General features: G+C 38.3%; 1 protein-coding gene across 7 annotated transcripts in view; it reads left to right on the top strand.

The window, feature by feature from the left end:
* Positions 1-26,012, top strand: part of SOX5 (SRY-box transcription factor 5) — a 289,165-nt gene that overhangs the window by 195,976 nt on the left and 67,177 nt on the right. For all 7 annotated transcript variants that reach the window (XM_032204884.1, XM_032204875.1, XM_032204867.1 and 4 more), the window contains exon 8: positions 8,959-9,044. In XM_032204884.1, coding sequence (XP_032060775.1) covers positions 8,959-9,044 — 86 coding nt within the window. The remainder of the gene's footprint in view (positions 1-8,958; positions 9,045-26,012) is intronic.

Raw genomic sequence — 26,012 nt, 5'->3', positions numbered from 1 at the left:
TAAATATTAATACTATACCTAACATATAGTATATATAACATATAGTATTAATTATTAGCTAATTATTAGCTAATTATTACATTAATACTATACATTAATACTACATTAATACTATATATAACATAGTATTATATATGTAGATCAGAACTCTCTTTGATGTTGATGTTTCAAAGTGGGGTGTTTACTAAGTGACTTCTGTCATGTGCAGCTGTTAAGAGTTAACCCCAGTATCCTGCATATATTAATAGATTGTTTTTTATCAGCAGGTGAGCTCCTTCCATTTCAGCTGATGTTGAAACCAAACAGAGCCAGATAATTGCATTTCCCAAACTATAGCAAAGCTTTTCCCACACTTGCAGATTGACTCAGGTCATTTAACTGTTCTAATTTTTTCTCAGCCAGCTGTGTTTAACCCTATCATTTGTTACTACTGCTATTACTGGTTCAGCTCCACTTGTGATACTTGTTAGATAATACACACCTCCCAGCATCTACACAATGGTGACCAAAATGTCAGCTCTACTTGGGTCTGAGAAGCCATTGCTGTTGACTTCACTGAAGTCAGATTTCACACCAGATGATACAGATCTGCTAGGGCCACTCTTAGAAATAATTAGAATTTATTTAGAGCTAATTAATATTTGTGAAGTGTGTTGAAAGCACAAAAACAGTGTAAGCAATAGAAGATAAGAAGTTTTCTATTGTGCCCTTGAAAAAACGCATAGTTCCACCTCAGAAGAGGCTGCTCCTTAGTGGAAACTAGCATGATCCTTTTATGAATGCACATATGTGTAGGTCTGTGTGTGGAACTTTACAGTAAGATTGTCTCCTATATAAGAGCTAACAAAGGGAAAGAAATAAAAACTTGTTAAAACAAAGGAAGCTGCTTCTGGGGAACAATTTACAGAAAAGGAAGAAGGGAGTAAGATGGGAACAGTGGTATATTAGTTATTCTGCCCAGTGTGAGCAGCAGAATGCACAAAGACAGAATGCTTCCCACTGCCTCTTCTGTGGTTACATATTTACAGCATTGTTTACAATTGTTTTTCTACTACAAGACTCTGAATAGCACAAACTTCATAAAGAAGATGGGTTCCCCCCAATTAACGGTGCTAAGTAAGATATATTTTGGAAAGTGCACTCCATTGCTTCTTTTAAGCATTTGATGAACCCTTTAAAAGGATGTGAAATGTTGATTAACCTCTTATGGTAGTGTGGCACAGTGTGTTGGTGTTGAGGTTTTTCAATATGATTGAAGCTGTAGAATGCCAGATAGTTTCTTCTTTGGAGGATAAAGAACAACACGCTTTGTTTTCTAAGCCGAGGTGTGCAAGAAATTGAATTATATGGGGATTTTAGGATTTGTTCTTTTTTCTCATGAAACAATAGTTGCTAATACTGTATTTCAAAATGTTCTTGAAGTGGGATTTAGACCACATATATTTCCCAGGTTATTCAGAAATTCTCATGAAAACTTCTAGGTAGCCCTTTGTTTGCTGTTATACCTATGTTATTTTTATGGAAATATGCCAGATTTTAGAAACAAGAACTGTTTTTCCTTGCCCATTCCTCCTCTCCCCTGTGAATAATTTGTTGTAACAAATCATATTGTGTTCCCAGTCAGATGTCATCAACATAGGGCTTTCTGAAAGCACTTTAATCACTATTTCAACCATATCCAATTAGGGGGGGAAAATGTGAATATACAATAGATACATTGTATGTTTCTTACATACCAGCTCATTCCTGCTGGAAGTGTTCTAAGTAAAATAATGCATACAAAGTTATTGATGAAATATCTAATTACCTTTTAAAATTGGGAAAAATGTGTGAGATGAACAAGCCAAGCCTAATACAATTAAAATGTGCTGAATTTACTGTTCATCTATGTTCTGAACAGTTCCTTGTCTGATAGAAATGAAACTCAGTTAATTGGTTCCTCATACAGTACAATAAAATTAATGTTTAGGAGTTAAATACCATAAACTTCCTCAGGGAAATTTGCTGATGTATCTCTGTTTTTTAGTTAGTCACATGTTTCATTGTTTAATGGAGTATCATGTGGACTGTCTTATAATTTTTCTTGTACTTGGTGTCCATGTGTCTGGCTTCTGAAGAGACTGAGCGCTAATTTCTGGCTTAACTGTGTCAGCTGTATCAGCTGACACACAGGTCATTGACAATCACCAAATCACAAGAAAAACTATTGACATTGCTATGCTTTTATCAGAATGACAAAAATAGGAACCATGTGTTGTGAAGACCACACACTGTAGCTTCTTTATAAAGATGCTAGTCATCTTTCAGGGCTACTGTTTATGCCTCAGAAAAGACTGAGCATATGACTAAACTCTCATGTCTCCCCTAGCATAAGAAAAGAATAATAGCATTGTGGATAGAAACAGCAAGAATGAGGAATTTTTGGTAACAACTTTGCCTTCTAACATACTTGAGAATGTGTCACTTCTGTAAGGCTGCAAACGCAATGGAAGGCATCGAAACTGCGAAAACTAACAACACCACTAAAGACAATTTCTAACTGAAAGAATCCCATATCCCCTACATCTATGTGTGGCTTCTCACAATAATGCTAATAAAAACAAAACAGGCAAGAAAAATAATGGTCCCGTAAAAACAGGCTGATAGTTTCAGCTCAGCTTCTAGACTATAACAGATACCTGATGTTTTAGCAATGTTATCCCTAGTTGGGCTGCCAAATAAAATCCTGATTTTTAAATTTATAAGCATGTACAAATCTTGGTGGGAATACATTGCCTTTCCTTAGTACTCAGACCTTTTCAATAAGCATCATATATTCAACAGGTTTAAAACAAATATTTGGGCACCCTGGAAATCATAGGATCATAAGATTATTCTGGTTGGAAGGGACCTCAGAAGGTCTTTGTAGTTCAACTTGCTGCTCAAAGCAGAGTCGTATATGAGATAAGACTAGGCTTTCAGGGCTTTATGCAGTCAGGGCAAGAAAATATCCAAGGACAGAGACAGCGCAAACAATTTTGAGAGCCTGTTTCAATGTCAGACTGTCCTCATGGGGAAAATGTGATCCTCTCTTGATTTAATTTATGTCTATTGGGTCATGTCCTCTGGCCAAATACTGCCATGAGGAGCCTGGCTCTGTCTTCTTGATGAGTTCCTTGTAGAACTGGAAGGCTGCTTTTAGGTCCCTCCAAAGCCACCTCTTCTACAGGACAAATTGTTTCTCTAAAGTACAACATAAGCTAACCTCTTGTAGGTAGTAGTTGGTCAACACTGTCCAGAAATATCCTCAAAGGAAGTCAGGCAATTTGGATTTCCTTTTGGAAGCCACTAGTGGTATCTTCTTGATACTCTTTTTTCTTAACTGTCTAAATTTCCAGTGCCTAAGGCCAGAAGTTGGGGACCACTGCCCATGTCTTTCACAGCCTCCCATTACTCTCACTTCCATGTTCACCACCACACCAGAAAACCAAAAGGAAAGTGGGGATGAGGATGAGGATGAATGAGTGGTGAGAAGAGATGTAGTGGCTTACCTGTCAGTTACCCATCAGCTGTGATAAATCATTATAAATATACTTAAGTAATAAACTGAGTGTAAAATTGTGGCTTTTTCTGGAGCTTGTCAGACATGGGGAGAAGATAATGTAGATTCCTTTTTATTGAACAGTATCTACTATAAGGAAATGTTTATTCTGGTATTTTTCATGGAATTTAGACTAGCATTCTGTTTTTGGAAATTATACTTTAAGGATTTGTTTTTGTTTCATACTTATTTTCTTTTCACTGTTTTATTTTTTTCTTCTCCTTCCATGACCTCCAACTTTTTTCATTTGCTGTCCCTGAAAGAGAGGTAGGAGAAAAACAATGAGTAAAAAAAAAAAATCAAATTAACAAAAAAAAAAAAAAAAACATGAGAAATATAACCCTTCTTCACCTTTTCTGGTTTCTTTTTTATTTAAAGAAGAAAAAATCAGGAAAAAATCAGAGAGTTCTATTGTTTCATATAATCAGGTTCAACCTAAAAATCTTGTCAAAACATTATAATTTAACATTAGCATGTAACTTGATTTATATAGCAAGTAAGACAATTGTGCCTTCTCTGAAGAGCTTACAGCCTGTCAGGAGATGAGACAAGACGCTGGGGGGGATTACACCATGAAGGAGAATAAATGAGATGAGTGACACAGAAAAAGGAATACAAAAAATGCCTTGTGAGTTTAGGTGAATGGTGCTACACACATAATGTTAGCTCTTATGTTTTATTTTCCCTTAAAAAAATAAATTAATTTTCTTAACTTACTAAGCTCCTTTGATAAAATTTTGCAAAACACGTAAATGGCTTAAGAGCCACTGTTGTACATCTAGAAGCATGGAAATCATTTAATATCTGTGAGTTTGGTAGCTAGTCAGTTGAAAATTAAGTTCCTAAGCACAGGGTTGTTATTTTGTGTTTTGGGACATGATGTCCACTTGGCTCTGTACCACAGCTTACTTTCACAGACTGTTTTCAGTGGAGGATGGTGGGGAGGGTTCATAGAAAGAGTGGTTTAAAAGTGAATGTACTTTGTGAAAAATGCTCTTGTAAGCAAAATCTTAGAAGATTATTTTGGGCAAGGATGAAGGTGTGATTTGAAATTGAAAGAAGTTGCAGTGCATAAATTATCGGGAAAGAAGTTCTGGGTATGTTAGCGGAAGACGGACCAAAAGAAAGATGGAGAAATAGAGAATTGGCCCAGAATTGAGGGTTGAGCTTTGCCTTCTTCCTTCCATAAGCCACGCCTGGTCCATGGCATTCTCCTTTGCTTACAGTATGTACCAACACCTTTAATACACCCCATCAGCTCATCCAGTCTGACGTATCCCATTCACTTCTTTACAAGCTTTATCACTGGCACAAACTTATTTCTGTGCTCTTTTCAAGTAGTCAGTCTTGAATAATTATGTTCTTCAAAGTAAAGTCACAGGGTAGGTGGGGAATGACTATGTATAACAGAAGAATTTGTCAGCTAATGAAATAATTTTTATCATGTTCTTGCAATAAAAATCCCAGCCTTTGACCTGCTCCAGATTTTACCATATATTGAACTAAAGAAAAAACAACAACAACAAAACTCTCTGATGCTTATTTTATAAGAAAAGGCCACTCAGAATAAGAGATGGAACATGAAAGAAATGTACAAAATATTTCTTTTGATAGCTGAAAGATTCACAGAGGTACGCTCCTGCCTGTGTGCGTTAGTGGGTTAACAGCAAATTTTATGAGTTGAAATGTAATATAATTGTTTGAGCATTTATTTATCTTTTCAGTGATAGAAGCTTGTGGATGACTTGGGAAATAGGTATTTCTAATAACTGTGCATCTTGCTTCACATTCCTGACATATTCCCAGAGCTTGGGAAAAAAAGAAAAAAAAAAGTGACTTTTTACATCTAAAAATAAGATATTTACTGAAGTATTAACAAAATAGTTATGAAACACATTTCCCAGACTTCAGAATTAACTAAAACTGCACAGACAATCGTCTTGTCCAATACAGGAATAGTCTTGTCCACATAGACTTGTCCAATATGTGAAAAAATTGAAGGACAGTAAAAAGAGATACCACATTCTAGAGCAGTAGCAAGAGTGAGTAGATACATATTTATCAGAGGAGACTTGAAGCCTTTGTTATTACTTTGAGAGGTAGTGGTTGCTCCTGCATTATGTGATGTGAGTATATGAGTGCTTGGCCTCCACATTCACGTAGGACCTGGAACCTTCCCTTGGAAGGGCACTGGCTTAGGAGTTGTCTGTGGGTTTTCCCCCGGGCTGTTGCATGACCTTGGATGAGGCACAGCATATTCCTCTCTTCTGTGCTTTGTCTCCTGTGGACAGTGAGCTCCTCCAGACAGAGGTGATCTTTTGTTAGATGTTTGTAGCGGGCAAGCACAGTGGAGCACTAACCCCGACGGTGCCTCTGCTCGTCATTGTGCATTCTTCCAACTCCATTGCTGCTGCTGCTGTGTCTGTACTGTGGGAGCAGTGAGAGGGATGTACTGTGCATAAATTGCACTTGCGAAAGATTTGGAGCATGGGCAGGGTGTATTTTTCTTCATAAGAAGAAATGCTAAACCCCTAAGTTAAGCATGAGATAGCAGAGGATGTTCCCAAAGCATAACAATGCAAAGATACATGACGGAATACAGAAGCCTTTCAGATTTGATTTATATTTTTGTTCATTAAAAACATTTTGGAGTGCCAGAAATATGCAAAACCCATTGAAGAGTGAGCTAACAAACAACTTACCTAGTAGACAGGAGAGCCTAGTTCTGCACAGTTAAAATCAATTTTTTGGATGAATTTAATATTTTTCCCTAGAATTACACCTCTGAAAAACTACATTAGCATGTATTGGTGTAGTAAGCTCATGGACTTACTTTCTAGACTTGTCCCTTAGGAGTCCATTGCTAAGGATGCCTAGGGAGGCATTCCTGTAAGCCACCAAATTCAGTGGTTGTGACTGTATGTGCATGACCATGGGGACTTCAATATATCTTATCTCCTGAGTGCCCACCAGATATAATTACAAAATGAATCACAAAAAATAGGAATTAGCGCAACAGATAGGGTATGAGTTTAGGGAGCTGAAAATAGTGAGATTGATTAATTGTGCATGAGGTTGTAGAAGACTGGGCTGAGGCTTATATGGAGAAATGGGGAACATGGGACTGCACATGGAGAAGTTAATCTTTTAATTTGTATGTTTTAATATATATTAACTTATAAGTGCAAACTTAATGTAAAATAACATTCTAGTGAGCATCATTTCCCATGTTATTCTCTTTGCATTTGAGAAAGTAATTGTCTCGTGTTCTTTTATGGCTGGTACTTGTACAAAACATCCTCTTCTAGAAATGAGTCTTTTAGAATGATACTGGGCTTAGCCTTTGAGCTACTAGTGGTGTGGAAGCAGCTGAACATCATTCACGTTAAATCTTTGACCTTGTCTCTTTCTTCTCCATGTCTTCATATATTTAAGACCCCTTTCTTGGGTCACAGGATAACTCCTGAGAAAATTTCAAGTCAGAGAAATGTTTCGTGCAATCTGTGATACGAAGTGGAAAGTATACACCTCAGTTAAAGCAAAAGGAAAGCAGAAAATACTGAGCAATGGTATCTTCTGGGAAAACAAACAAATCACCACCACCACAACAACAAACACAAAGCAGGGAATCTGCTGCCCATTAATAATAAATACATAAAATAATAAAATGATAAATAAATAAATAGAGAGCTGTGGCCTGGTGCTGGAGCAGGGACAATGGTGAATGCGGATGCTTGGGTCAAACTTTGGATTCTCGTTGCTTGACTAGGTAGCACTGAAAGACTGTGAGGCTTCAGTCAGCAAAGCATTATTTAAGATGTTCTCACATATAAGTAGACATGCTCTTTGAGGTTAAATATCTGTTAAAATGCTTTCCCAGCCTATTTTTTTTTTTTCTGGCCCTCCATCTCTAGAAGTCAAAGTATTTAATTTGTAACAGGAGATCAAAATCAGTGAATGAAAAGACCTCTGTAAAGAACATAGCAATATAAAAGGGAAAAAATAAACAATAGCAGTTTTCCTGAACTAGTATACACCAACATGGCTTATTTCTAACATTTCAAAAACACGAGGTGTATTTCTTTGCCTTTGTTTTCTGTGCCTGTAACTTAGGTTTGATACCATTATAAACTTTAATTCAGTAATAGCTAATGATTGCACAGAACAGCTTGCATTGCCTTCTTAATTTGTCTTTTTCCCCAGTTCACTTTTAAAAAGTACAATAAAGAAGGAAAAGTTTTAATCTCTCTCTCTAATAAAAGGTACTGTAACATTTAGCTAGATTTTCATGATAACACATCTTCACTTTTCTGTAGTCTCTTTTGAAGTGCTTTTTTTTAATGCTACAGAAATCACTTAAGCTACCAGAACATAGGGACAAACGGAAATCGAGGATCTGGTGATCCTTGTTTGAGTGGAAAGTACTTAAACATTTTATCATTTGAAGAAGCAATATAATGCAAGTAGCATTTTGTGTGTGTGTGTTTTACTTTTTTAAGTTTTATTAACAGATGTGTTGGGGAGTTAGCATGAAGTTTATTTTAACAAATGGGATAAATAAGGAGTGAATGCTTCATAACATTAAAACATGCCTGTCTCCATCTTAATTTTTGCCACCTCAGGTGATATTCCTTTAGAAATGCCTGCAACTTTTTCTTAAGCCTTTACTATATCCCTTTATCTTGCTCTGTACAATGGAACCCTTACTAAAGCTGAAACAGTTTTCACTCAAAAGCAAAACTGAATCACAAGTCATGAGGTGGAGTTGGTGTGGGGATATCACAGGCTTGTCTCTGATGTACTCCACATGCTTTTTCCTGTTACAGACTCAAACCCTGAAAGTGCAAAGGAAGGCTTTTTTCTCACCTAAAAGAAAACCCAGTAGTGAGGGGAGTGCCACTCCTGATCTGTGTGAGGCTCGGTTTACTAACAGTGACCAGAGTTTGGTTAACTCCATATTGTGGACAAGCTTGTAAATTTGTCCCCTTCTAATGCTGTGATCTTATCAAGGTTGTACTGTTTTCCTTTTCTTGTCCCCCACCCCCATCTTCTTTCTTTCTTCCCTCTTTTTTTCTCTTTTTTTTTTTTTTTTTTGAAGTGCAGCCTTCTGATCAATGTGCACTTTTTTTTCCATTTCCCTAAATACATCATGAAAAAGGATGAGGTTTCCGCCTTAATTGCTTGTGCCTTTTATTCACATTCCTCTCTCAGCCAGAATTGTGAAAAGAGTGTTAGTAAAAGGCTGCACAATAGAGCTTTTCATTAGGCCTCAACAAGGCACACAAAAGAAGGCTTTTGGAAGGAGTGAATGCAGGACTTTAATTTGCAGGTGGAGAGCAGATAAAAGGTGCTGACGCCTCTATTATTCTCTTACTTAGGTGACCCCTACCCTGTTCAGCTGATCCCGACTACCATGGCAGCTGCTGCTGCAGCAACGCCGGGCTTAGGCCCGCTCCAACTGCAGGTAAGTCTGGCAGCAGGTTCCCCGCATGCGGTAAGCGGTTCTTCACTTCCCTCAGCACACAGTGGCGTGAGCGGGTTTGTTGGTCTGCGCTCTCTACGCAACATTGGCATCTGAAGCAAAATAGTTATCAGTCTGTGTTCGTTTTCCTCACACCTTTAGGGAACTTTTCGTTATGTTTCTGTATTTGTATCGCCAATCTAACCACGGGTAGGTTGGCACATCAGATTTCAGCAAGCCGGTGTGTTAGTTGGCCCCTTCCACCAGACTTCCAAGGCAGGCTGTGCCGGCCGCTGGGTTGTAGACTCACACCGTACCACAGAAAAGCTCTGTCCCGACAAGCACTTGTGAACTGCTTAGAAGTCGCTTAATGTGATTATGGCCTTTTAGGCTGTAAGCCTGTAAGCGCAACAACTGGCCCCTCCCGATGTGTTTCATGGGACCCAGCACATATTAGGCACTGCTGTAGCACAGATAACAAGTGATTATACTAATTTAACAAAGGCAATTATAAAACAGGTGGAAGGGCCTGAAAGCATCTTTTTTAAGCTATGTTAAAGAGTATGCCTGTTGGCTTCATGTATGGGATTCAAAACTCCCAATATCATTCTAAATTTTGGAGATTTTAAGGTGCAGTCCATGGGTCTTAATGATAGTGGTACAGATGTTCCTCAGCTGTTCCTGATCAGCCCCCCAACCCTCATCAAATTGTTGGAATTAAGAAAATTTGATGTCCATGTCCACACATTCACTTTGCTGATAGGATTAACCTAGGTAAAATTTAGGATTAAAATTAAATCAAGTTCCAAATCATCTCTAGTTCTGCACAATCCCGATTGACACTCTTTTGTAAGAAGAGAAAGCAAAAAAAACACATGCTCTCCATAGCTAATTTGTTTCCCTGCTCATGATTATTTGCCAAGTCACATGCAACAGAGAGCTTTATACCTGCTAGGAAAAGCTCAGCATTTATAAACAGTGCATGTAAAATGAATTCTCAAACTCAGTTTGGCCAGCATCAGTATGAAGTAGACTTTGTAGCACATTAGATATTTCAGTTGTTTGGCCAGCACACGAGAGCGTGGGACATAATGCTGGGGAAGATTGTTTTTTCATTTTAACACAGCAGCGGAAGTTAGCTGAGTTTCACAGAAATAGTTGCCAGTGTGTAAGCTGACACATTCCATGCACCACAGAGGGTTAATACATTCATTCCTATTGTGCCTTTGTATGAAAAGCTACACTGTCTGTGTGTTAGTTTCTGATTCTGTGAGTTACAAATACCGTAGGTGGCTTAAGAATCATGGGAGCCATAATAGTCATGTCTCTGAAATGAATTTTGAGGAGTATAACATCAGTATTGTTAAAGTTCTTATAATAGCCAAACACACATGAACATACATATGGAAGGAAGAGGGGGAAAAAATGAAAAACAAAAAAAGGAGCTAGCTAGGAATGAGGAAAAAATAATAAAAAAAAGAGGTTTAAGTCTAATTCTTATTTATGTAGTCATTCAGACTAGTCCTAAAATAATGCATCAGTGCTCCAGTAAGTTAGGAGGATGGTTTACTTTCATTTCAGGACCAGCTTTGGGCTATATCCCTCCCTGCATGTGTTTGGCTGAAGTATTCTGATTAAAATGGGCTTTATCACAATGACAATTTCCTTACAAGAAGGTGGGCTTTGTGAAAATGTGACTGACTTTATAAATATCTTAAGATGAGTTTAGGTTGTGAAGAACTTGAAAACCTTAGAGGTCTTTGTGTTTCTGTGTAAAGGAAATGTTGAACAAAAGTATTGACCAAATTCACCTATGTTGTTTTGCTACATGTTATTTAGTCTGGGAGAGTTTGGCAGCCAGTCAGTGGGAGAGGTTCAAACTGCTGCCTCTGTAGACTCCTTCAAATCTTTCACGTTTGATCTTTAAGAGTATGTATTGGTAGGAAAAAAAAATAAAGTCCAGTTTTATTTCTTCACATCTAACAGTGGTTTTAGCTATCACCATAACCTAATAGAAATTGGACATGCCTCTAACTTCCGGTGCCATTTGAAAGAGTTAGATAGGCTAGATACTTAAGAGAAAGATTTTACAATGAAGCATTTGAAATGGACTCTCACCCATGCTAACATTAGTGGAGCTGAATCTGAGGGGAAATCACATTAAGATTATTTTGACCTTATTTGGGAAGATTTGGTGATGCAGAGTATAGCTGCTGGACTAAAAGCATTGTGCTTTCTGAACTCCATTCAAATTCAGTTTAGCTCTTTGGTGCTTGTTTCTTGTCATTATTAACTGTCCGAAGCCACCTGTAAATAGTATGAGTGAATGTGCAGCCATTATAGTGTCTTTCAAGGAGGAACCCTTCTTCAGAAATTCACATACATTATATATAACCATAGTGTTCTCTACAAATGCTGTCTTCTGGTCATCAGACAGTAGAAGGTCAGAAAAGTACAATGTTCCTTCTATTCTCCTTTTTCTATCCTCCCTATCACTCATCTTTCAGGCTTTGTGTACTAAAAGCAGTAGTATTCAGGGGAGATCAAAGAACCTGACACAATGCACATTTTGTTGCTCCCAGCAAAATTTGGTACACAGCAGTATCTCAGTGAAGACAAAGCCAAGGAATTTTTCATGTTTGTTTGTCTAGTGATAGTAAACATGCCTTTGTTATTTCATTAGAGAATTTTAAATCAGGGCATGACTTTAGTAGTATACTGTGAGACCAACAGGAAGTACTTTTCTATCTGTGGATGTCAAAATTGAATTTTCTTTTTATAAATGAAATGCAGAGTGTATTTATAGAAGAACAGCTAACATCTGATTGTTTTCCTGTGGCAAAGATACCCTTTGTCAGTGAAATGGAATCTTTCATTTTGAAATACCCTGTTGATTCCCACTGACAGGTTCGTAGTCTGAAGCCCTCCATTTATCTTCTCGCCTTTAAGATCCCACTGGGGTATACTGATTCTGTCATCTGATATCTGCCACAATTAGCCATACACAATTGCCTTTATTTCCAGTATCCACAGAGAGACTAATGACTCAGTAAGAATGGAAGCTAAACCTTACGTTGTTAGATTTTGGGAAAGAGATAGTTGTTTGGAGCCATGTTGGAGAAGCTGAAATTAATGTGATGCATGCTTGAACCTGTTCTGTGATAAAGAGCTGTCTATCAACCCTGCATATTCACTCATACCCACATTTAATGACAAAATATTGTTTGAAAAAAAAAGAGCTTTTAGCTTTCCTCTGTTAATGATAATATTCAGTCCCAAACTGTGAGAAGTATCATTTTAAAATATATTTCCATTGCAGTGAAATCCTTCTTGGTCTGCAGGTGAGTTTCTTATGTTAATTTTTGACCTGTAAATTTCGTATGCTCTTGTTCTTAAAGAGCAATGCAGTGTGGTGATTTTGTGCCAGATGAATGAGAACAAAACTGAACATAGTCTTGCCACTGCATTTTACTAAATACAACTAATGAATTGAAAGTTCTGTTGTATGCCTTACCTGAACATGATATTTTTTTATATGGTTCAGCAGATGAGAGAATTAAATTCCTCTGTCTTGATGATCAACATTCATAGCTATATGCATAGATACCATGTGATGGATTTTACACAACGTAAATGCTAAGTTGGTACTGAAGTGATCATTACCAGTTGTCTCAGCATATCTAGTATGAAACATACACTTCCAGAAGCCTGAGGAAATTCAGTAAAAAAATATATCTCATGTGTTTTTTTTTTCCTAAGAGAAAACAACTCCTGAGAGCTTTCTGAGTATTTCAAAATATGGGACATAATAGCCTGATCTAAAAATTGAAAGGGATCTGCACCATTGGAAGTGCAAATGGTTTGGACTTCCCAGATTTTTTGTTTGATAACCAGGCAATAACAATGACTGATTAATTGGCAGTAATACAGATGTTGTATATACCCATAACTGTACTGAAAGATAAAGCTGGATAGATAATGACAGCTGCCGGTGTACTGTTACTACATGGACATTTTGTGTCCATTCAAAACAATATACCAAATTGATATAAAACAGACTTCCTTCAAACATCTGCTCTTGGGAAAAACACCCCAAAACGTTCTGAGTGCCCACATCCAAACTTTCTTCCCTCTTCATCTTAGCATGAAATAAACCACAATTGGTGGTTGTGGTCAACATTATGACCAAAGCTGTCTTTGTTCAGTTAAAGGTGGCCTACTGGCAAGATGGGGAGGGACTTGTTGTCAGGTAATATAGTGATAATACAAGGGGCAGCAGTTCTAAACTGTAAAGGGGTAGGTTTAGATAAAAGGAAAAAATTCTTCACTATGAGGGTGGTGAGGCATCAGAATAGGCTAACCAGAGAAGCTGTAAGAGCCCCATCCCTGGAAGTGTTTAGGGCCAGGCTGGATAGGGCTTTGAGCAACCTGCTCTGGTGGGAGGTATCCCTGCCCATGGAAGGGGGATTGCAATGAAATGGTCTTTAAGGTCCCAACCATGCTATGATTCTATGGTTAAATAAAACCTTGTGTCAGCTTACAAGTGTGAAGGTATTTTAGCTGGGTCTCAATTCTGAAGACCAGCCGTTTGAGGAATCCTGGTTGGTTCTCTTTAGCTATTTATATGAAGATGATGAGCAGGTTTAGAACTCAAACCTATCTGAAACAATAATTCTGACAAATTTTTTACACTGCACTTTCTTTGCTAAGTACTTTGGCAATGTTTTTTCTTCTACTACAAACCTGTTCTTTTCAGTGGTGTAGGAAGATGCATACCAAAGACTGAACTTCAATGGAATTTAGTATTATATGTGTGAACCACATTTTAAGAAGAATTTGGGTTACATTTAGGCATTGATATACCTGGCTAGATTTTCAGAAAAGTTAAACCCATTTGGAGTTTGAGTGCTTCTCACAATTGTTCATCTTGATGTTATTTAGGTGTCTGACTCTGTCTAAATTTTGGTTTAGAAAATCTTGTGTTTTGGTATCCTAAGGGTCATAGTTTGTTTTACTTGAAGGAAATGAAAATGATAGAGCTATTTAACAAGTATACAGTGAGTGATCGAAGATAGACTTTCCTTGTATTGGGAGTCAACTTGCCAGAGCTGCCGTGACATACCACAGAATGGTTGAGGTTGGAAGGGGCTCTGGAATCATCTAGTCCAATGTCCCTGCTCAAGGGGGACACCTAGAACAGGTTGCCCAGGGCCACATGAATCATTTCTGATTGAGAAGTAACGTCTGATGCCCCATTATTGTTGTTACTGAATGTAGCCAAGAGTCACCAATACTTTATCCATTATTCATTTGCTTTTCAATCTACATTCATGGTCTCTTTGGGCTACTGCTGTAGTTATTTGCCTTCAGGAAGGTAAACTCTTCCGTGGCATTGCAAGATTATTCCTTCTATTTTCTGGGCAGCATCTAACTTTAAGGACCTTCTAAGTTGGCTTTTCAGTAGTGAGAGTCAGTATTCTTTCCATGTTTGCTTTTTCTTTACCTGTTCTCATTAATAGACTATGGCTCAATTTTTAGGGAATGAATCATTAGTGTACAGTTTAATTACAATATTATAAAACTCGAGCAATCCACTTAAGCATAAAAAAGTAGAATTAGGTTTTCACTATGAGCACACACATCTGGGGAAAAAAACAGCAAAGTACATAAAAAGCGACATTTCTTATTAGCATAACCAAAAGATGGCAGTTGTCCATCTGCCATAAGTTCAGTGTATTGCAGTGCTGTTTCTGATGGCCATCACAAACAATGATAATAACAGGAGTAATAAAACAGCATAATATGTATACATTTTTGTTGGATGCCCTTTTAAATAGTTTTTTTTTTAAATTGTTGCAGTCATGCAGATTCTATACTGCCTGCTTCTGCCCACCAATTGTTTCTGACATTGTAAGTGAATGTGTTGGCCACAAGATACTTGCCACCTGTTCTGCAAACGAGTCGCCAAAATGGACATTTAAAAAGAGATTACTGAAGACCAACTTCCAGTTCTTTAGCTAGAGAAATGGAGCTTAGTGTGCTTCATGTAAGTGAAACTACAGCCATTTAAACTGGATTACAACCTCTGTGTGGGTGGTGGAAGTTGTTTTCAAAAGTTTGAGCTTTCCATGATGTATTTTTTGTTATTAAATCTTAGTCGTGAAAATATTCATTAAACTGTACATGTATAAGCAATGTTTGATGTGAGGAGCTATTGATTGCCTTCACCATTTTTGAGCAATCCCTATGTATTTAAATAGAAAAAGTTCTTCCCTATTAACTCAAAGGCAAGTCTTACAACACCAGGATGCAACTAGTCCTCACTTCAAGGATACCTGCTGTGAGCTAGAGAGTGCGATAGATTGTATAAAAGCATGAACCACAGTACATATCAGTCCAAATAAATCTTGTTCATGGTGGGTAAATACGCTTTATAGTTGGCATCTAAATAGCCCATACTTGCCTTTGATATTAACGTATACAATTTTACAAGTAAAGTCAATATCTCTTCCAAAACCGATTTGAATGAAAAACTTGATCACATCATTTGATCAGAATCCAACCAGTTTCTGAAAGACAACCATTATGACAGAATATATGTATAGACTTTGTATTTTATTGAGCACTGTGAGTGTCTGAACATATGCACAGTGAACATTTACAGGCAGTAAATACACATGGTAAAACAATATCGTGGCTACTCTGTGGGTTGTCAGATTATAACTCCCTCCCCAGCCCTCCAGGGGAAAGAATTAGCTGTGGTAGCATATTCATTTTATCTACATTACAATCTTTTCTGCATAACTTTCAGATTCCATCTATATCTATGAAAAATGGAAAAGACTGAAAAATGACCGGCCTATCTTCCTTTTGGTTGTAACTCAGGCCTGCTGTTTGCTAGCAGACCTCTGTCTGCATGAGTGAGTTTTCTTGTAGGTTAAAGAGACTGAATTCCCTCTTCCCCCTCCCTCCGACCCTGAGCCTGCAGGGCAGACAGACAGAAGCATACATATGATTAATACAGCACAGCTGCAGTAGTGACTCATTTGCATATGTATTAATAGAGGCAAAAACAACAATTCAATTACATACAGAGACGTTCTGCATACTAAACATAACTAACATATTTCCAGGCCTATTTGCACTACTTGCACTAACTTATGCAAATAGGCCTGGAAAAAGTGCAGCCAGTATTTTCTCTGACTTTCCTGAGCCCATATGGGCTAGCATGAGAGCCTAGCAGTTTACAAGAAATCCCCTTCAGGAAGAACCTGTTACAAGATGCTTATACAGCTATTACTCCATCCCCCCCCCCCCCCCCCCCCCCCCCCCCCCCCCCCCCCCCCCCCCCCCCCCCCCCCCCCCCCCCCCCCCCCCCCCCCCCCCCCCCCCCCCCCCCCCCCCCCAGGTTCCCAGAAGGAGTTTGACATTTGGACAATGGAACTAGCACAAGCAATGTTTTTTCCATGTTATTTTGTATTTACCAGCCTTCAGTTTCATATTGTTGTCTCTGTCCATATAAGCCCCAGCATGCAGAAACCCATTCCTTTGTGTCATCTTCCATACACACACATTTATTCTGTTTTTCTTTCTCCTTGTCTCTTGGGTTGTTTCCGTTTTATTTTGTCCTTTGTTTCAAGCTTTCTCTTACCTTCTTGACTTACATGAATTAGAAAAAAAGAACCATTTCTGTACCTTTTTCTTGTAGTGACCTTAAATGTTTCATACTAGTATGTTTTCTATGGTTTTCTGCTAGGGGGGCATTAAATACTTTTAATGGGACCAAAAGGTGACTCAGAAGAAGTTAACCTGTTGTAAATAGGCTTTTATGTCATGATACTTGGTCCTCAACTCTGCTAAGAAGGTTCTGGAGGTCTCAAACCAAAAAGGTTGAAAATAAATAACTCATACCATGGGTGATCTGATTAACATCTTCAGATCTGGTACAGAGTCTGATTATGGTAGTGGAAGCAGATGTTCTGTAAATCTGACGGCAGTTTTAATAGGGAATAGTTTTGAGCATCTTCAGGTTGGAAGTATTTCAGCATTGGAACTTAGACTGTAAGAAGGGTTATGTAGGCTATATATAGTTTCATTAGCTCGAAGTTATTCCTAATGTTTGTGTTGTAACTAAAACACTGAGTGTACCTATGGCGTGTATTAGATGTACACTCAGTATACTTCCTCACACAGGCCATTCACACACCGATACGCAATAAAATATTAGGCCATGATACCTACCCAGTGCATTAATTTTGGAAAAGAGTGATACTTGACATCATCCTCTATAGACCAATAGAGCTTTTTTTCAACTTGGAAGGAGATAACAAGCCACTAAAAACTTTCAGAAGTTTTTATGGTAATGCCATTAAGATGCCCAACTGTAATGTTTGGGTGGCAATACCTGTGTTTTAAGCAGTCTAAATTACTGGCCATTTGTTTGAAACATCTCTGTGGTGTGAGCAGGGAAAAATAGGTCATGCAAGAAAGCATGCATAACTGTCTGGCAAGCATACTTGTGAGGTCAGGTCACCCTTAATTTCTTTTCTCTTGTAAAAATGTTACACTTCTTTCTTTTTGGGGTTAGCCTGACAGACGGAAGCAGATTACTCCTTGATTATTTATAAGGCATTAATTTTAGATGAATATCGCTGAAGTAACTGACATCATAAGTAGTTTTAGCAGCCTGCAGAAGAGTCTGTCTACAGATTGGAATATGACAGGCTTCACTTACACAACGTCCTGTCTAGGACAAAGTCTGAAGTATTTGCAAGAGGAGAAAGCTTGAGGAATAGAGGAATATTTATCAGTTAAAAGTTCATTTATTTTTCTGTGTGATACAGTCGGGGCTTTGGTAGGTTGGAGTGATGCTGTCAGTGGTGTGAGTTCAGCCAGCTGCATGACAAAACCTGTGTCAAAATAGCAGCAATGGCTAAACCTGTCTGCCAGACACTAAAAGGGAGGTGAAAAGAAAACCTGAGAAATGTTTTACAAAGTATGTTCTGTTGAGAAAGAGGAAGACAGACACTTTGGTACATATACCTTGGGACAATCTAAACAATGCATCTGTATAATGGCAGCAGAGTAAACTTGTGAAGTGTTTGTGTTTTACTGAGCATGGTGTTTAGTGCTTTATATATATATATATATATATATATATATATATATAATTAGTTCTCCCTGGAAAGGTCTGGATTAAAAAAGCTGGTAACAAAACCAAAAAAAAAAATTATTATTATTTTTTTTTTTTTACTTTGTACCCTTTGCACATTCCAGACACTGGGTTTTGAAATAGTTGGCTTACCCTACTGTTTTTCCTATTATGTTGTTTGCTCTTCAGAGGGATGTTGCTGAAAAGAAGATTATATAATCATGCAAATAAGATTGTATAATCCTGAGCAAACTGTCTGTGCGGGGGGAGAAATGTGAAACCACACTGAGTGAGGTTTGGCTGGCTGGGGGGAATTTGCTCTGAAACCATAAACTGGGGGTTTATAGGCCTCCTATAAAACATGAAAGCTGCACTTAGACTAGTGAATTTTTTTCTGGATATTTTTGGAATTCATTGTCTTCATGCTGAGCTTTGCCAATAGTGTGTGCATTTACAATGCCTCAGCAGACCCTCGTGACAGATGAACACACAGGAAAGCCACAGATTACTCACATGCACACTCTTCAAAGCTTGCAGAATAATGCTACAAATAACAACAGTGAGAAAAGCTGACTTACAGAAAACTAACTTCTTGCTAACACTCAGTTGCTCCTATAGGTCCACAAATCAGCTTGCTATGTTTTATGAATCCCAAAAGTTAACACAGAAAGTTCTTTATTCAGATCTTACTAGCTCAGTTGTACTTAGGTCATAAGACATGGTGTGTTGTTAGATACAGGTTGGTATAATATATAAACTTACAAGAATTTGGATTTATGTCCTCTTTCTTACTACAGGCATGTTTTTTTCTCTGACATTTTAGATCATTTCAAATTGACAAGGCAGAATGGGAAAGAAACATACAAACAGCATAGTAAATGTATAGACAAGGAGAGTATCTCTGGCCAGTGATATACCTTGCAAACAAGAACAACAGTGCAATCCATTAAAAGCTCTTGGGCTCTTATTCTCATCCTGTTTTTCTTGCATCTGATTCCTTTCCATGGGTAACAGCTACCAGTGAGGATATTTTAGCATCTTTTATTGATGGAGGTTAATATTAGGCACAGTTTAAAATTGTGAAAAATCTGTAGTTACTGTAGACCATAAATCTATGCTATAGACAACAAACCTCTGAGGTCAGGATACTTGTTCTGTTTGTTTTCTTTCCAAAGTCAGCAATTGAACTTAGACCTCAGTAGAAGATGCTGTAGAATCTGGAGATGAAACTTTCAGAGTGTTGAACTTATTTATTCTGGTGTGTCTTGACAGCGTAAACCTGTTCCTGAGGTCAGGTCAGAGTGCAGTTATTTCCCCAATACCCTGAATCAGTTTCCTCAAATGCCTTTCCTCCTTTCAGAGTGCTTAGTGTTTTCCAGTCCAGTGGATTTTGTACGATCAATCTGAACACAAAAATGTGGAGGCAATAGTACCTGTAGATCCTACTGGTCCTCAAGGCAAGCTTTTATGTTTGTAACGCACATGAGCTCTACTGGCCTCTTGAATTAAGAGTCTAATTGCTAGACTAGCCTCTACGTATCCTTTCTACCTTGCAGAACTGATTTATTTATTTGCTGTTTTTATCAATGGTCTATTTCGCTTTCTTTCTGCTCTTGGATAGCTAAGGAGAAAAGTGTTGCAAGCTCCTTGGTTTGCATTCCCTAACTCCTTAACTATTGAGGCCAGTCGCATCACAGATAATTTACCCGACCAGAAACATACAGCAAATTTGCTAAGTCAACCCAGAGGCTTACAAACTCCAGAATTACAGGGAGCAGGGCTGTCAGCACAAGCTACCACTTGAGTTGTCTTTTCCTATTGGACTAATAAATAAATTGGACTAATATAAATTAAACACAAAACAAAATAAAGAAGCATGCGTAAAGGAAAAAAAAAAAAAAAAAAAAAAAAAAACACTTCAAAAAGTCACTGTGTGTTTTTAAGCTGGGAGAAGCCTTGAAATCACTATCCTGTGATTATCAGCACAACAGGAGGAAACCTGGGGACTTTTGTGTCATGGCTTTTTTCACCTCCTTCATATAGGTACGAGATCTGTTTCTCCCGAACAGGCCCAGGATTGCCAGTTTGTGTGCAGAGAGTGAGGTAAATTCCTTGGAGATGTAGGGTGCCATGAGGGGTGGTTCCCATCCTCCTGCCTGATGCACTCGGGTGTCTGAAAAAACGAGTCTCTGTCTGCATCCTCATGGGTGCTGTGCTGGGAAAGGCAGCCTGAGCCTCAGGACATCTGCATGGCAAGGCCAGCATCACCCCTGCCCTTCTGAAGGTGAAATGTCCATTCCGTAACTTATACTTCTGTCCACTATGGAGTGTGAAAACAGCATTTGGCAGCAAAGCATTTTCTTCTTCTTCTCCTAATTTTTCTTTTCCCTTTGTGGCTTGAAACACTCTTTACAAATTAAAACAGTGTGTTCTCCGTTAATGCACCAGAACATTACAGCTTGTGATAGTGTTATTAAAGTGTTTTGGGCCATTACCATAAAATACAGCAGTATATTTATTTCATTAAGGGAACCAAATGGATCTAGCTGAATTTGGCAAAAGAACATGGCTGAAGTCCTATTTCATCTCTGATGTTGATTTTACAGTTAAACTCTGAACTTCTGAAAATTAGAAAATTCAAGAAGGAAACACTAATAGATGTGTTACATTTTGTAGTAGGTTAAATTGGCATTAAATATCTCTTACTTTCCCTACAGTAGTTCTGCATTACTATCTGATCAATGTTCCAGTATTTACTTTGCAGACTTGGGGCTTATTGATGTTTAGGGCAAGCAATATGTCATAACACAGGATCACAGAATGGTTGAGGTTGGAAGGGACCTCTGGAGGTCACTTGGTTCAGCCCCACTACTCAAGTAGAGCCACCTAGAGAAGGTTGCTCAGGACCATGTCCAGGTGGTTTTTGAAAATCTCCAGGGAGGGAGACTCCACAGCCTCTGTGGGCAGCCTGTGTCAGGCTTAGCTGCCCGTACAGTATGGAAGTGCTTCCTGATGTTTAGCTGGAACATCCTGTGTTCCAGTTCATGCCCATTGCTTCTGGACCCAGCACTGGTCATGTCACGCACATAAAACTTATTTCAACTTGCTGTCTTGCAGTGTCACTAATAGCTGCCTTGGAATATAGTTCCTATTAGGCTAATTAACTTTATTTTCATTATTATGGCAGCCTTGTTTCTTGCTATACACTAGCCTGATATACTGGTGGCAAATGTAATTCGGACAGATTATATTAATGTCTATGTGGGAAAGATATTTAAAGAGGCCTGAAGGGATTTGGGAGCCCAACAATAATTAATTTCTTATGGTGGCTTTGAAAATAAGATATGCAACATTCACACTTAATCCTTCCTCCTTTCCACAGCTGTTCTATTTTTCCTGTGATTAGTTTTGTGGAAAGGAAACAGTCATTACAATTATATCAGAATATTTCATCGAGAGGTAGCATTAATTTTGTAATTCAGTTTTCAGTAGTTGCAGTGAAAGATGCAAGTACCCAGCACTTCCCATCCCTAGTCCTTGCTGGCCAAGCTCACATTTGCATGGTAGCTTGTGTTTGAGTACATGGTGCTTGCATCCACTTTCAGTGGGGAAAAAGAGAGAACTGGTATAATTTCCTAGCATTTTGTGTTGTGTGCTAGGTTGTCATATCCCGTATACTCTTGTATTAGATTTTTGCTATTGCACAGGTATGTGACTCTAATCAAATTGAATGTTCCCCTAAAAGCAATGTTGGTTACCCTGACTTTTATCATACTGTGTGGGCATGGGTGGATGAACTTTTATATATGACCTGAACTCAGACTGGAAAAGTTAGAGAGAATCAAAAACGAGCCAGGGCACCTGCCTACTTTAAATTCTTAAGTGTTATGGTTAAATTTATGCATATTCTTAAGTCTGATTTTTTTTTTTTTGGTATCAGTTCACTTTCACTTAATTTCATTTCACTTCAGATTAATTGCTACTCTGAATCAGGTCCTTAATGGATGTAGGATAGGTAGGTGGTTGCACATCAAATGTTCCTTTCATATCACACTGGGTGGCATTACAGGTTTGATTTCACTAAAAGGTATTGTTGCTCATGATCAAGTGTGGAAAGGAATGAATACTAAAAAAAAAAAAAAGAGGAAATGTTAGATTTTAAAAAAAGAGCTGATCTGTCACTTTGCTCATCGCCTATGAACTGAATAGACTTCTAACACTTAAAATACTTTCTCCCCCCTTTCCTTTTTATTGCCTGGAATCTTAAGAGCTTTATCATTTGCAGTCATAAAATGAAAATATACACCAAACCCTCAAAGGGCAAGTATGAAATTAAATTATATTTGGGCAGCTGTAACCTTTTAAAACGATCAGATTCCAGTTAATGTATTTCTTCCTGTTCCGAGTGCTGCCATGGTGTTTGATGGTGGGAAGCAGTCCAAAGGGCATTGGGAGATAATAAATTCACTGGAAATTTCACCCTGAGGCGAGCCTCGATACACCAAGGCTTCCATTTAGCGGGACTGACCTAAAAATCTTGTCACATCCAAAGGTCACTTAGGTTGGGGTTGGTGTGTCCCATCTATCTTTCCCTGGTGCAAAGAATGACAGCTGAGCTCATAAACAGTCATCAGAATATGGAAGACAAGCAGGGGGAGAGTGAAGAGAGGGAGGAAGGATAATACAGCCGACAACTTAGATTTCCTCTAGGCCAATGAGAATTGATACCATCTTTGGGGTTGCTTGCATCTGCTACTGCAGAAATGGCAATTCAGTTTAAGGAGGTTACAGTTAACTGTGGAAGCCTGAAACAAGTGATTCCTCTCATCTCTGCAAATGCCATGTAATTCTGCAAACACACCCTACACCACCACTAACTAAACATTTTGTACTTGTTCTCAGTCTTGTTGGTCTAAACAATTTACAGTTTATACAATACTTTAATTTCAAGGAGGGTCAAAAGTCTGAAACACTTTTACTGTTTCCAGTTATGACCCTTATAGGTACCATCTATAAGAACAATTATTATAAGGGGAACAATTTGGACAATGGAGCTAATTATAAACAACACTGGAAGGCAAGATACTTTCAGTCTTATGAGAAAATCTGTGACATACGTACTTTGGGATGTCAGTTATCCTAATCTTATTAAAATCAGTATGATCTTTCTACACCATAAAGTAAAGAAAGGTCATTTGAGTGCGATTGTTCGTTATCTTCCAGCCATAGTTCTTACTTCTGCAATGGGAAGTAGAAGTAGATCCTTCCTATGTTTGCAGTAAATTAAATATCAGAGACAGGGCTCAGAGTGGAATAACAGAAGTATCTTTGAAGGACAAAGGTACATCTTATCATAATTGGTCTTCCTTAATTGGGGGTGTCCCATGTAGAACATGTTCATTGTATCATAATGGCGCGAATCTCCTCAAAATAAGAGGAGGATGGGAGTGTGTGCTGGTCATCACTGGCATGCAGGTGGCAAGGATTCCCTCTTGTACCTTTCCTCTTGATTGGAAAAATGTATTATGGTGGTCAGTTTCCTCCTGAAACATAGTAACACCACACATGGTATAACTGGGTCTGATTCTATTTGGAATATGAAATTGAAGATAAAATTAAAAAAGAAATCACTATATAAAAGCAGTGCAACCTTGGACAAAAGAGGAAAAAAAAATCACAATGAATCACCTGTGTTCTAAAACTTGCAAGATAGTCGGTAAGTTAGGTCTCTAACTCCTGCTGGGAATTTGCTGAAGTTGCCCTTTGAACTTCACTAAATCAGATCTTTCTGAAGAAGATTGTAAATTGTATATTGCTTTGCTTGTTAAAACTGAAATGGAGTTTAACTGTTATTTTCAGAAGTATTTCACACATTCTTACATACTATATGTGAGGCAAACACAGTAAAGAAGGGCAAGATTAGCCAGATGTCAGTGTTTGTCATCATTTTTCTTGGGTTCACACTTTACTTTATGTTAACATATATGTTCTCCACACAAATGTGAAGTTGCAGTCTGGAGGCAACTTTGGGGGAGTTATATGTCCTCTTCTACATGTTTTGTGCTGAAAATGTGTCTGTATGCCTTACCACTTGTACAGCTTTGAGGAAGGCAAAGTCCCCTTCCATCTTAGTTATGCAGCAAGTAAAAAGGAAATGTATATTTTTCATGAACTTCAGAGGGGACAGATACATTTCACTTTAAAGAATTCATCTGCTAAAAAGTGGCACAGACACACTGAGCACAGAGTAGCTGTTTTTTCCTGGTTTGTACTTGGGGAGTTAGTATGAGATTCATCTTTAGCCATGAATGTATAATTCATCTGGCCTAACGTTGTGTATTCCATTCAGGTTTTTCTAAAGGGAACTCAAGGTGATTAGTTCAGACCTAGTCAGATGAATACCCCAAGTACTCCCACTTAGTGTCTTTCCTACCACAGTTCAGTTTCTTTTTTCCATTTGCCTAGGCAATTCCAGTTAGTAAGCAAGCAACAGAGGAAAATAAAGTAAGAATATCTGTGTGTGTGCTGGTGGGAAATGGAGCCTCAAGACCAAATGATTTAATATTTCTGTAGTGGTTAGAATTTGTGAAAGACACTGGGTTGGAGTCAGTGCAGGCAACTTTTCAACCACCAAATACATGTAGCTTCTGCCTGTCAATTGAGTTTTCCATCCTTGGGAAGAGGAGATACCTTGCGGTGCTGGGCAGTGCTTTGCTCCTCTATGTTTTCATACATATTCATTCTGTTTCTTGCCAAATAACTTTGGACAATCAGCTGTGGTTCTGAAGTACATTAATGTTGTTAAATACGTGATGGAAAGATAGATGGTGAGAGTAAGAATAGTATTTAATGCCTGTAATGTTGGGAAGTTCTTTTAAGCTACCTTAGATGCTCCATTAATAAACGTGAATGTGATCACTGTCCCAAAGCCTGTGTTATGCCATGATATTGGCTGGAGAAGTTGAGATATATTTTACAGTTGCTAACTTTGGCAAAAACAAGATGTGTCCCTGTGTAATGGAGGACTGTACTGTTTCTTACATTATTCATGCTTCCCACGCTGGAGTCACAAACACTGGGTAATGTTAATAATTGTCATGGAAAATTTTAATTGGCAGAAGTGTTTAATGTACTAGCAATAGGCGGGAGGGACAACGAGACTTTCCCTGTTCTGGATTGAAATGTGACACATTGCTAGCAATAAAGGAGAGCACTGAATGGAGTCAATGTGGAGACAAGTGAGGAAGACTCCCGCTTGATATCCCCAGTCTTTCCCAAAATGGGGATATTTACAAGTTGCCAACTGAAGAAGCAGTGAGTACTGTTCACCTTCCCACTGTAAAGAACAGCCAGTCTTGGAGCAGCATAAAAAGGGTCAATCAAATAGGTCATATGAGGAGGCAGATGTTGGAACATATTGTAATGGATTGCTGTGCGGTATGTGAACATGGCTTGTGGAGTACAGAGCTGGGGGGGGAGAAGCTATCAGTGATGTTTTCTGCTGTGGTCACTGTAAATATCCAAATTCTAGAGGAATATTTCTGAACACAGGAAATCAAAGCACTAGCATTCCTGCTGTGTTAGACTTGTGGGCAGAATGTTGGAAAGGGAAAAGGAATAGAAGTACGAGTCCCTCTGTAGTACTCTGTGTAATATGAATAAGTCTAGGTATTATCCATACACTGCCAAAGTCAGTGTCGGCCTTGGAACATGCAAGTATTTTACCTGAAAAAAAAATTACAGAGCTTGAGACTATATTAAACACAGAACTATTAAAACAGCTTCAATTTTAGCAGTGCCCCTAATTCACACCCACTCAA

The sequence above is a fragment of the Aythya fuligula genome, chromosome 1 (genome assembly GCF_009819795.1).
Source record: "Aythya fuligula isolate bAytFul2 chromosome 1, bAytFul2.pri, whole genome shotgun sequence".
In the NCBI taxonomy this organism is placed as follows: domain Eukaryota; kingdom Metazoa; phylum Chordata; class Aves; order Anseriformes; family Anatidae; genus Aythya; species Aythya fuligula.
The sequence above is the reverse complement of the archived record's forward strand: the minus strand, read 5'-3'. Positions and strand labels throughout refer to the sequence as shown.